Source organism: Alligator sinensis, unplaced genomic scaffold (genome assembly GCF_000455745.1).
Source record: "Alligator sinensis unplaced genomic scaffold, ASM45574v1 scaffold18_2, whole genome shotgun sequence".
NCBI lineage: Eukaryota > Metazoa > Chordata > Crocodylia > Alligatoridae > Alligator > Alligator sinensis.
In genome coordinates, this window is record NW_005842281.1 from 208,945 (window position 1) to 222,940 (window position 13,996).

The 13,996-nt window shown below is 43.7% G+C and overlaps 1 protein-coding gene across 4 annotated transcripts in view; it reads right to left on the minus strand.

Moving 5' to 3' along the window:
- ARHGAP42 (Rho GTPase activating protein 42) overlaps positions 1-13,996 on the minus strand; it is a 332,737-nt gene that overhangs the window by 27,534 nt on the left and 291,207 nt on the right. For all 4 annotated transcript variants that reach the window (XM_025209311.1, XM_025209310.1, XM_006027992.3 and 1 more), the window contains exons 18-19: positions 8,963-9,122; positions 6,667-6,811 (exon numbers count right to left, since the gene is read on the minus strand). In XM_025209311.1, the coding sequence (XP_025065096.1) occupies positions 6,667-6,811; positions 8,963-9,122 (305 nt within the window). The remainder of the gene's footprint in view (positions 1-6,666; positions 6,812-8,962; positions 9,123-13,996) is intronic.

Here is a 13,996-nt window from a genome sequence, read left to right on the forward strand (position 1 = left end):
GGGAAAAAAGGATACAAACGGAGGGATTTCGGAGCAGCAAAGGGTGCCAGAGGCCACCATGGACAGAGGGAATACCACCAGCTTGTCTCACGCATCCCACTGGAGGAGGGAGTGTGGGGGTGGGACTCGGCTTTCAACCTCCAGGCTGCTGACATCTGACATTCAAGAGAGAACCTCTAAAGAACTTGAGACTTGCTACAGACTGAGACTGCGTACCCTTGGATGACCAGAACTGAAGTTGGGATGAATCTCGTGTACTGGCCAGATGTACTGTGACCCTGATGACAGCTCTAGGACTGATAGATATAGAATTGTTTGCATTATTCTTATCTATCTCTGTGTATCAATAAAATGTGCCTATTATCAAATGGGGAGGTTGTGGTTGGTCTGAGGGTTTGGGTCCACCCAGCACAAGATATCTAGGTCATAAATCTAGTGCCAACACAAATGGCCAGGCTGTAAGGTGATTGAGAAAGCTTGTTATCTGTCTTGATCCCCCTCTCATATTACAAATCACAGATATGTTGGTGAGCCTACTCTGGGGTTGTTGATGGTAGCCACTCTTAACAATGCTAGAAACAGAAGTCTTGGCTCACAGGTGATCCCAGAGCAGTTTTTTTGGCGCATTTCCAGGTTTGGAGCATGGAAGAGGAAGCTGGTGGGTAGGGTGTCCTTGAGGCTGCAGTATGCTGCCACAGTGATGTGGATATGCCCATAATTAGAAGGCACTGTTAATCAGGGCATGTTTCAGAAGGAACTGAATGTCCTTGTGGACTGGAGTAATAAAAACAGGATGAAACTGAACAATATAAATGCAAAGACACACATTTTGGGATTGATAAAAAGAATCTTTGCTAAATCCTAAGAGCTCATTATTTGTAGGTGACTGAGTAGAAGGGGAAAGATAAATAAATAAATAAATATAGGTGTATTAGTTTTTCTCAGGATGATTATGACTGAGCTGGTATCATGCAAGTAATAAAAGCAAACCACAATCTCTATGATCTATCAGGTGCAATATTTCCAGTAGAGAAAGGGAAGTACTAATGCTTTCATGAAAGAAGGCATGAACACACACTGGGCTAAGATTCATGGGAGGGAGAACAGCAATTTATGCTAAAGGACAATGTAGACACAAGAACAAATTAGTGTAAACTCTCCATGAAAAAATGTAGCCTGGAAATTCGAAGATGGTTTCAAACCATCTGAAAGACCTCTTCAATCAGAATAATGGGGCAAACCCCCTAATGAATCAGAGATGGAGCTTTATCAATCAATTAACAGGATTCTCTAATGTGCTGTCTTGCAATAGCAGGGGACTAGACTTGATTACTCAAGAGGCCCCTTCCCTATGTCTAACATCAGACAAGTTGTTCTTAAAACTGCATGAAATGAGAATTTATCTACGGATCCTGCTACTCTGCAATTGTGTCAAATGTCCTTAGGTGGTCCTCTGTAACCCAGGTTCTTTGTCTGAAGAGCAAAACTAAGCTCAAATGATTCTACATGAATGAGAATCTCTCTCCAATCTCTCAGTTCTAATCCTCAAAGGGAATTTACAAAACACCTTTCACAGACAACCCTACGGACTTTACTTCATCAACCTACTGAATACAAAAAATCATGGACTAAATATAGATATATATTTAGTCCATGATTTTGGGGACTAAAAAAATCCATACATTGGACTAATAAATACATACACTGGATTTATGACATATTATAACTTGCCTAACATCTGACTCCGAAGGTACCTCTCCACTATTTATATGACCTACATTAATTCCCCGCTCCCCACCAACCTCTCTCTCACCCATTAATCTCTGACTTCTTAATTTACCTTGTCACTGACTGGCTTTCTTGCATGCATACCAGCCTCTGGCTTCTTTACTATTCATTCCATCCAGAAAGAGCACAGACCAACTGCATACGCTTCCTCAGCCTGACGAAGGGTGCTTGTACTTGAAAGATTGCAAAAAAGAATTTTTTCCAACTATGTGAGTTGGTCTAATAAAAGATATCAGATTTACCCAAAGAACCTTGTCTGTCTACATTAATGAACTATTCTAGGTTGTCTTTTCCATTGTGGTGGGACCAGCATATTAGTAACAATTGCAACCTTATTATGATTTATCTGTGTGCCTTGCTGGGTTAATTTTTCTTTCAGGAATGTTTCATGAAATTAATAGGGGTGTAGGTTGTAGCCATGTTGGTCTAAGGACACAAGCAGACAAGGTTCTTTGGGTGAATCTGATATTTTTTATTAGACCAACTTAAAGAGGTGGAAAACAAAATGTAAGCAAGCTTTCAGGTTTAAAAACCCTTTGTCAGGCTGAGGAAGTTTCTGCAGTTGGTGTGTGCTCTTCTTGGATGGAATGAAAAGTAAAGAAGCCAGAGGCTGGGCTGGTATGCATACAAGACAGGCAATCAGTGAAGATGTAAACTGAGGAGTCAGTGGGTGAGAGACAGGCTGGGTGGGGCAGGGAGAGAAGGAGGATGAATAGTGGAGAGATTTATATTTTTATTTATTTAGCTTCACCTCTTTTTAGTACTACTGAAAGACTCTTGCCATGCTTGTCTACTGTTTCCCAACCAAAATGTCATTACATAGCTCTTAATACCTTCATTATATAGCTCTTAATACCTTCATCAAAAATCCATTCTATTTTCTGGCAAAATAACTTGGCTGCTGAACACAACCCAATGGCATTCTGAGGAAACAGTGTCTCCCAGAAGCAGTTTTGAATGCGAACAAATACATGCTCTGATTTTCTAAGGGCACCTGCCAAACTCTGCTGCTGCATCTGGTGCAGATAAATACTTGGCATCAGCCATCCGTCCAACGTTTTCTTCACTTGTAGATAGCAGAAAATGTTCCTTCTTCCTTTACGTTCAGACCCCAAAAGAATTAAATAATAAGTGAAGTACTGCCTCTTTCCCCCCAGCTACCACTACCAGTGAGTACTCCTCTCTCTCAGTTCTTCTGTTCACTCTCTGATTCCCTAGAACATTAATCCTATCCAGCTTTTCTTCTAGCCTCAGTCTTAAAATGGGAGGAAATTTCTGAGAGCATGACTCATGCTGTGCTCTGGCATTTTCACTCCTATTATAATACTCTTTTTGCAGCCTCCCAATTCTTTGAACACATCCCCAGTTTCCTCAGTTATTTTGGTCCCTGACTCTCCAATGAATGTATCATCCCAATGAAAGTTGTCCTAATAATCAGTATTTTCCTTTGATATGATTTAAATAAATCCTTTCCAAGCAGCTATTTACCTATACATTTACTTTGCCACTTAAAATCATATTAAAATAGAGCTGGAAGAGACATCAGCAGATCACTTGGTCCAACCTTCTGCTAAGAACAAGAACAACTCCATCTAAACCATCAAGTGTACACCTTTATAATATTTATAATCTTCAGAGGATGGAGGATTTTACACCCTCTCTGGGTAGTCTGTTCCAATGTTAAACCATGCCCATAATGAAAAAAAATCTTCCTTGTGTTGAACCTAAATTTCCATTTTTGCAATTTAAGACTGTTATTCCTTGTCCTTTTTGTCCCCTGTGGCCACAGAGAAAAGTCTGTATAATTGCCCTTTGAGGAGCCACTTGTGGTATCCAGTGTTATAAAGTACTCTGTGGTACACTTATCTCAATCTCACCTCCACATGATTTAAAATGTACTCTACAAGCTGTAATATAGTAAATGAAATACATGGTTCACTACTTTTGCTCTTAAAATGATCTTTAAGTTTGGAAATGAGATAATACAGCATTTTACTTCACCAATAAAAAGTACACTTGAGTCAAGATTTCAGAACCATTATACGGCTTTTTTGTGCAGATGGAATTAATTGCATGGTCTCTGTCCTGTTCCCAATATGCCATCAAGGCCACTACTACCTGGTCCCAGTCCCACATTCACTGATAGCCCAGTCCTGAGGTGGGGGAAATGGGCAGCCTGCACTAACCTAGGCCTATGGCTCAGTGTCTACCCAGCTCTCCTTACCCCTCTATGGACTGGAGTGGGAGGAGAGAGGAGCTTTACAGGATGCTGAGAAACCCCCTGTAGTGCTAAGATGCACTATACAAACAATACATGCAAAACATAACATTGCAGGGAAGTTCCTGTAATGTTCAAGAACATTCGTACAGGAACACTTGTGCAGTGCTTCCATCATTTTTGCAGTGCTACAGGGAACGTGCACGTTTGTTTCCTTGACTTTTGTAGCACAACAAGGTTGTATGTAGTGCTACAAATGTATTGTCTGCCCACAGCCTAACCCACCTAAATATAGACAAGTCTATTAGTTATACCCACAAAAACACCAGAGATTATCCATCTCCACTGGGGACCTTCAGTGCTGGCCTTCTGTAGCTGTCTCTTTACTGGCACTTCCATTTTCATCTGACTAGATCCCCCCTTTTCATACTTTATGGTAGTCCAGGCACCTTTGCCATGATAGGAACTATTGAGGGCTATTCTGCTTATTAGTTAGCTTAATTCCCTTTTTTCTGGACATTCTGGTACCAGTCCAAATTGCTTGGAAGATATTAATTAGATATGATGACTGTTGAAAGTACAGTTCCTGAGGGAGAAGATCTATTTTTTCTTTTACAACCTGGCCTAACACCAGATTGCCAATACTTAATCTGTTAACTGTCCTCCCCAATCCACCAAACTTCATGGTCTAACCAGCTGAATTCAGAACTTTACTCTTACATTGACTGTGCTGTCACAAAATTTCTAGGAAGCTTCATGTAAGTACTTCAGGAGACCATGCAGTCACAACCTTTTACAATAAATAAGTAGTTAGGCCACAGGCATAGATTTAGCCTGTCTAGCAGCCCTTGCTGGTTTGCTCCCCGATTCTCTTTAAGTTATCATCCAAATCAAGGTCATTTTTTTATTTTTTAGTATTGCCATTATGAGAGAGAGAATTTCTTTTCTACTCAGTGGGCATGTCTACACATGTATTTATGCTGACTTAAATTTACTGCGCAGTAAACTACTATGCAGGAAGTGGGAATAGGCCAACGTCTATATACGCAGGCTTGAAGGCACATGAATGCTGTGTGTGGACTGACTTGGGACTAAAGTTAGTCCCAAGTCAGTCCACACAAACAGTGTTACTGTTCAGTAAGATGTCTACAGCTACATTACTGTGCAGTAATTGATTGGATGTAAATATGATACCTGCTTGATGCAGGTATCAAATTTACGCTCAAGTCAGTATAAGTTGCCATATTTACTGTGCAGTACAGGTGTGCATGTGCAGATGTGTGCTCATACTGTGCAGTAAGTTCAGTTACTGTAAATGTACAAGTGTAGACATGCCCAGTGAAGGCTGAATATATTTACTAAACTGTTAACAGCTCCACACCATGATACTGATTTCAAATTTAGTTTTTATGTCTTGCAGCTTGTCAAGGAGATTTCATAATACTGCCATAAAAAGTGAAAGGTGTAAAGGAATGTGCTAAGAATGTACATTTTTTGCCTACTTGCTTTATAACGCTCAAAGACTGGGAATTCTGGATTACCTGGGGTCAGGAAATGTACTGTTAAGATACTCTGGGACACGGTGTCAGGTGCTTTAATCAGCGAGCTGCGCTAATTAAAAGCACCCAAACATCACAGGTATTAGTGTCCCCACGAGTCCCATGTCAGTGAGCTTTAGTTCAGAGCACCCCACCACCATTTTTTCAGCGCTTTGAACTAAAGCTCACTGCATGTGTTTTATTTCAACCAGCACATCGGAGCAGGCTCCCAGAATGTCTGTAGGAGCCCTCAGTGATTTCTGAGTAAAGCATGGTAGTTGGAGAAAAATATACCACACAAGTATCCCCAGTGGAAGAACAGAGGACTTTATAGCATCACTGGAATTGAAAGTATCCAGAGAACAACTGGTACCAGTTTAATAGTTCTTCACTGTATCTGGAAACAACATGCACCAGCACAAAAGACAGACAGACAAAAGGCAGATATATTGCTGCTAATAGCTGGTTTTGAAACACTTGATGGTTTCAGTATTTTCAGTTAACTGAGGCAGAGGAAACTGACTATAAAACTGTATTACAGAAAATTGAGGAATACTTCAACGCTATGGGGAAATGAAAAATATGAATGATATGATTTTAAATAGACAGTACAGAAAGAAAGTGAAAATATAAAAGAGTTTGAGACTGCTCTAAAGTGAAATAATGAATCTTAAAATTCTTAAGGGATAATAGATGATGATTGGGACCTAGGAATAAATATAAAAAAGACTATAGAAGGACCATAATTAACCCTTGATAAACCCTTAGTTAGATTTTGTCAGGTAAAGAAATGCTTAGTTAGAATTTGTCAAGTTAGAATTTGTCCATACTGATCCTTACTGAAAGTAGAGAGTCCTCTAACACCACTGGCATAATAGCTAATCCAAAATACTACAGTAACAGAGACCAGAGAAAGGGCACAAACTATATTTACATAGGTAGACAAATGGGCAAAGACAGACAAAATAAAAACAGAAGATGGAGCTGAACACACCGTGCATTTGCTACAAATAAGCAGTCAGTATGTTTGAACCAACAATTGCATTGCTTACTAATTACCAACACTGAGACCTAAAGAACAGGGATGGAGAGGTTGTTATCTATAAGAATGGATAAACTTACTATCAGGGTCTGCCAAACATGGGGTATATCTTCCTTTAGGCTTGCGTGTGCCTGTGGAGAGACATATAGCTCTTGACCTTCTGGAACCTGAACGGGACTGAGGCTGGGGAAGAGGAATATTGGGGTCCGGTGCAGTGTGAAATATCTGTATGCCAAAACAAAAAAACATACTAAGAATGAATCATATTTTTCATTTCCCACTTACTGTTGCACCTGTTAAGAATGTTATAAAATACAGAGGCATAACATGTGAATAATGCACCTGGGGCAGACCTCTCTCACTCTTCCTCACAAGGCAGCATGCAGAGCAGTAGAAAGCAGTTGGTGCAAGCAGTGTGTGTCATGAAGTGCAAGGTTTTCTGGGAATTGCAGTTCTGTAGTGTGCTGTGAAGTTTGCTGTTGCTGCTGGGGGAAATTTTCACCCCATTGTTTTGCCTGTGTGGCATGGCAGGAGGCACAATTGTGTGAATCACACATTAGATCCCATTAGCTTCATGTGTGAAAGGCTTAATACACACGCCCAGAAGATAAGGCCTCCATAGTAGCAATAAAGGAGGGAGGGTGATAGAAACCACGTGGACAAGAGATCTTAAAAAATTATGAATGCTGTACAGTAAATAATCATTCTTTCTGTTTCAAGTGATTGTCTGCATGAGTTCCATGTTTTATAGATTCATAGATGCTAGGGTCGGAAGGGACCTCAATAGATCATCGAGTCCGACCCCCTGCATAGGCAGGGAAGAGCGGTGGGGTCCGATGACCCCAGCTAGATGCTTATCTAACCTAAAGTTTGTTGACTTCAAGTAAATTACTAGGAGTCCCACATAAACAATGACTGTATGACAACCCAGAATCTAGAATCTAGATCTGGAAGCCTTTGTCAAGCAGTAGTGTCTTGTGAGGATCAAGGTGAGGGCCAAGCTTGATGAAGACACTTGAAAGGTTTCAGAAGCGAGACTTATTTCTAACACCTCTAGTGGAATGAGTGCTGTTGCGGCAAGGTGGCTCAAACAAAGCTCACCTGTTCTGAAGTAGTTGGAGACTTCCCTAGATAACCTCAGATACGATATTACCTGACCCTCTCTACATAGCCTACAAGCAGTCTAGGTGTTTTTTTTACATTAATATAATGACCTTACTAAACCTTCATAATAAAGTACATGAAGCTTAACTTATCTGTGGTTTAATGGGGCTTGGGATAATTAAGTGGGAGATAAGTACTTGGTTCAGAAGTAACTCTTGTTCAACTTGGAACAGAACCTTGGGAGGATGCCTGAGAGTCATGTGGTTTTTATGGAAATATGAAGTAAAGAGGACCCACCATGAAGACCTGAATCTCTCCTACCCTCTGAACTACAAATAAACCTAGACGCTAGTATCCATGACCAGATGGTCCGTGGTACTAGCTGTATCATTTGCAGGCATGATGCAGGCATGAACTTAACCCCTAAGGCCAGTGTAAAGTATTAAGCATTCCCAGGCCTCTTTTCATACATTGATCAAAACTAGTTCTAACCAATTATTAAAACATTTAAGTGGCATCATCCACATCCTACTTCCTACAACCTTCCCACCAAATGTAGACACCTATTCGGCAGGTGACTCTGATCCTTGTGTTGGTGTTCTGGACTGGTTTTATCAATTTACTCCCTATCTGTTGGTTTTGGAGGCTCCAAATTAATTAGTTACTTTTTCATAACTTTTGTGGAAGCATGTGGTATGCCTAATTTTGTATTCACTGGGGCCTACTTCAGTTCATGCTGTTATCAGAGCCTCTGCGTGATGTGTAAATGCACTAATTGTTATATTAATCCATACTTCAGTGAGACCTAAAGCTATCATGGGTAAGAAGAAAACGAGGGATAGTTGGGTCCACTCACAGTCCTTTGTGTCCTCAGGTGGGGCATGAGACCTCTGTCATGCAGACATGCCCCAAAAGACTAAGCTGGCCAAAATCAATCTGACTTTGGGCACATGGAATCAAGAGAGTAAGCCATGAAATCACTCAAAGAAGGATTTTTTAATCTGAAATACCCCTTAATATAACGCAATAAACTAGATATTGCATGGGGAAGTGAAGGCAAAGACATGTTCTTTCTTCCAACCCAGAGAACTGACTACATTCTCCAGCAAGATTCTGGGCAGCTCCTGTACTCATGTGCAGAACCATGTACAGCAAATCATTTTCTTTTTCAGACTCATCTGATGAGGCAATGAAAAAGAGATCCTGTAGTGTGTTAACTTCACTCATATTGCAAAAATATTTTCAAGTAAAAGATGTCAGATATTGTTCTACCTTTTCATAATGCTCTATAAGAATTTCAACAACAATATTCTGAAACTTAATGTTCATCATAGCAGCCACAGTTTCTTCCTGTGCTCGCATCAGAGTTGGACCAAAAATAACTCCTAGGTTGGAGACTGTCATCAGATTTTGTTGACTGTGTAAAGATACCCTGTAAATAAACACAAAATAAAAGATCATTAAATATTCTGTAAACATCATATCAATCTCCCAAACCAAGAAAGGACAAGATATTTATGTTCCAGTTCAATAACCCATTCAAAAATTAACTTGTCTTTGCAACAAAGGCCCTGAAAGCTCAATGTTCCTCACCCCCAGTTCCTCCCCCCATTATATCAATTGCATAGAGGTGGTTAACCCTGTTTGAAAACAGGCAGAAAGTAGGGTAGACTGACACCTTAGAAATTAACTGGTTCAGAGAGATATGAGCTTTTGTTGGCAGCAACCTACTTTGTCAGAGGCTAGGACTAGACAGAGTCTGATGAAGTAGGCTGCTGCCTATGAAAGCTCATGCTTCTCTGAACCAGGTTGTTTTTAAGATGCCTCCTTGCTCCGCTTTCTGTCTATGAATTGTATATAAATGATTCCCTGAGAAAAAATGATTAAGACAAGAAAATATAGACTATATTTTAGACCATACTGCAAAGTGGACAAAGAGAGCACTTTCTGATGGGGAATAAAACTGGGTCTCAAATTTCTAGAAAACAATTTCTTTTGTTACAACAGTTCTCCAAACTGCTAATGTGACAATACACGTGTATATATTAGGCATGTGCAAAGTTTCGGTCCGCAATTCAATTTGGAGAAGAGTCAGCCTGATTCAGAGGCTGAATCACCAAGTCTGAATTGAATCGGGAGAAGAAAAAAACCCTCTGAATCAATTCGGAGCCTCTGAATTGATTCAGAGGTGGTTTTTCATGGGAACAGAAACTGAGAAGTGGAAGGGGGAGCAGGGGGGGAAAGACTGACATCAGCAGCTGGCCAGTGACTGTGATCTTTCCCTGAGTCCCCTTCCAATCACAGTGCTCTGAGGGACAGATGTAGAAACAGCATATAAGCCTCTGTCTGCAGCGTTTCTGTCCCTTTTGTGAGCTGTTTCTGCCTGAGCAACAGAGTCTGAAAGGTACTGGACTGGCTTGGCTTCCTACCTAGTACGTCTCCTCCTACCTTCTGTTCTTGGAAAGGATTGGATATATCTTACTAACTAGAATCCCTCTACTTATCCCTATCCAATCCATTTCTTTCAATTAATATTTGTTCTTGGTTTTTTTCCACTACACTTCTTAAAAAGAAAGCTGTGTTTTCCCTGGAGTGAAACCCCTGCACCTATCTCCTTGAAACTTGGAAAGGCCTAATGTCCTCAGAAGGGGCTATCATCTCTGCTGTTTTCATCCAAATCTGCCTTAACACAGACATATGACACAAGTTTAGCTTTCAGCCATTTCAGGTATAGTTTCCCAGAAACCCCTGCACCTATCTTCTTGAACCTTTGCATGCTTCATGCCCTCAGAAGGGGCTACCATCCCTGCGATTTTTATCGAACTCAGCCAAAAAATGACAAAGTGATAGGTATTTCAGTGATTCCCTATTATAGTCTATGGCTGAATCTCTGAGTCTCTCCGAATCACTGCCGAATCTTCCAAAGTTGATTCGGCTGAATCAATTTGGAACAGTGATCTGAATCTCTGAATCAAATCACATCCTCCAAATCTGCTGAATCTGAATTGAATAATTCCCTATTTGCACAGGCCTATTATGTGTCCAAGATATTTTATATGGTTCATTCTCTCAGCTCTTCATAGTCTATAATATGAACATGAGCCGGCAGTGCGATGCTGCGGCTAGTAAAGCGACCAAAGCGCTGGCTTGCCTCCATAGATGCTTCTCAAGCAAATCCCGGGACGTCATTCTCCCCTTGTACTCGGCCTTAGTGAGGCCGCAGCTGGAGTACTGCGTCCAGTTTTGGGCTCCACAATTCAAAAAGGATGTGGAGAAGCTTGAGAGAGTCCAGAGAAGAGCCACGCGCATGATCAGAGGTCAGGGAAGCAGAACCTACGATGACAGGCTGAGAGCCCTGGGGCTCTTTAGCCTGAAAAAGCGCAGGCTCAGGGATGATCTGATGGCCACCTACAAGTTTATCGGGGTGACCACCAGTATCTGAGGGAACATTTGTTCACCAGAGCGCCCCAAGGGATGACGACTAGGTCGAATGGTCAAACTACTACAAGACCATTTCAGGCTGGACATAAGGAAGAATATCCTTACTGTCCAAGCCCCCAAGGTCTGGAACAGCCTGCCACCGGAGGTGGTTCAAGCGCCTTCATTGAACACCTTCAAGAACAAGCTGGATGCTCATCTTGCTGGGATCCTATGAACCCAGCTGACTTCCTGCCCTTTGGGCAGGGGACTGGACTCGATGATCTTCCGAGGTCCCTTCCAGCCCTAATGTCTATGAAATCTATATTACATAGTGACTTACAGTATATGAGAGGTAGAGAAGTGCTAGTAACTTCCCATAGTTTTCTTTTCTTAAGTGGGGTTCTGAATTGGTGGGCAAATATTAAAATACCTTCAGTTTGGCCTTCAATTTTACCTACTGAACTCTCTCAGTGCTTATTTTTTGCTACCAACATTTCTCTGCATGTAACTTCTCATATCTGGAGATGCCAGCAGCATTTATAGTCAGCAAATCAGGAAATAATTTGCCGATTTATCTGTGAAGATACATATCTTTTTTATTAAAAACTAGAGGTGTTTAAGTTAGTTAGAAAGTAAGATTCTAAACCAAAGCTCTACAGTGAAGGAGAAGTACTAGGAGATCCAGTTTCTTTTTTTTCTTTCGGAGTTCCTTGTTCAGTGCCACATCTTATGCAAAACTGAGTACTATGAGATGACAAAAGTAAACACATTGGGTGCATCCAGACAAACGCAGCTGCATGGTATGTGGCACTACAAAAACACCTGCAGTGCCACATAATGCACAGTCAAGTATTTTCCACACTGCAAAGGCATACTGCCTGTGCATGTGCTGCTCTGCTTTTTTTTCTGTGGGTTTTCTTGACCCCTGGATATCCCACAGGAAAAAAAAGTGGAGCAGTGCACAAATGGGCAGCGCATACCGCTGAAAAGCAGAGACAGGCTGCCCGGAGCTGGCTGGGGCTGCCAGCCAGGCTCACCACTGCTGCAGCCCCAGGAGCCCCAGGTGAGGATGCTGAGGCCAGCACAGTGCTGGCTCCAGCCTCCCCTATTGCCCCCAGGGTAACTTGCTGAGCGCCAAAGCGTACATGGCACATGCATTCTCCAGGGACAAGTAGCTGCAGCACGAAGTGCACTGCTGCTACTTGTCCCAGGGGAACCAGACATCCACGTTCATCTGAACATGGCCATTCTGCATATCTACAAAGTTACTGAGCATGCAGACATGCAACATGTTTACCTTGGAATGATCTGACTTTAGGATAAAGGTGAAGCACACACACGATAAAAAACTTCATGCTCCATTTTGGAATAAAGTCATGCTTTGGACAACTGCATCAACATAGGTCCTACCACTGGACTAGTTGAGTGTCCACAGCTTTAGCTATTTCATTTCAGGATGGATGTTTGCACAATTCATATACATTATTACTGGCTCCACTGGCACTTAGGTCTGGTCCCACCAGACCAGACCCCCAGGGACCATCCAACGGAGAGACCTGCTCCAGCGATGCCACCACGCAGGCCTTCGCCCAGGGACCCCCGACCGGACATGACGCCCCAACCGGACAGCCCTCCTCCCGGACCCCCGGGGCCACCCAAGGCCCCCAACCCGCCGGGGATCTCAGAGCCGCCCGGAGGAACTGAGACGCTGGGTGCCCTCTGGACCCCGAGCATGCCAGGATCTCCAGGTGCGGAGCCTTCCCCATGGCAGAGAATGCCCACCCTGTGGCAAACCCTCTGGCTGGAGGAGCTCTCCCAGACCACCACCTTCGAGGCCTTCGAGGCCTCGGTGGCCCGGCCAAACCGAGGGAACAACAGACCGGCGACATGACAGGTCCACAGACCGCATCTGCAGAGGCGACCCAGGCACCAGCAATACGACCCAGCAGCAGCCTCCCGGATCCAGAAGCTGTACGGGGCCAACTGTCCCAAGGTGCTGAGAGAGATCCTGGAGGGACCCTCGGCCTTCTGCCAGGTCCCCCGCAAGACTCTTTTCAATTACTTCAGCAGGGTCTTCAACCCCCCAGCAGAAGCCACCGCCCCATGCCCTGCGACCATTGGAGCGCTGACCCCTGTCCCCCCGGCGGAGGGGTTCGAGGAAGCCTTCACGCCGCAGGAAGTGGAAGCCTGCCTGAAGAGGACCAGGGACACCACCCCTGGCAGGGACGGGATCAGGTACAGTCTCCTCAAAAAGCATGACCCAGGCTGCCTTGTTCTTTCTGTTCTTTTCAACAGGTGCAGAGAGTTCCGGTGCACGTCCGCCGTCTGGAAGAGGACCATGACGGTCCTCATCCACAAGAAGGGAAACCTGACCGACCCGGGCAACTGGAGACCCATCGCCCTGTGCTCCACCGTTGCCAAGCTCTACGCCAGCTGCCTGGCGGGCTGCATCACCGACTGGACGGTGACTGGCAAGGCTGTCAGCCGGAGCCAGAAGGGGTTCATGTCGATGGAGGGCTGCTATGAGCACAAGTTCACCCTCCAGATGGCCCTGGACAATGCCCGGAGGACCAGGAAGCAGTGTGTGGTGGCGTGGCTGGACATCTCCAACACCTTCGATTCCGTGCCCCAGTGCCACATCTTCAGCACCCTCCGCGAGCTGGGCCTGCCGGATGGTGTCATCGACCTGGTGTGAGAGCTCTACCACAGCTGCACCACAACCGTCCGTGCCACCAATAGGGAGACCGCGGAGATCCCCATGTGGTCGGGGGTGAGGCAGGGCTGGCCCCTCAGCCCCACTGTCTTCAACCTGGCCATGGAACCGCTTCTTCAAGCCGTGGCAGGAGGCCCCGGCAGGCTCGACCTCTACGGCCAGAAGCTGAGCGT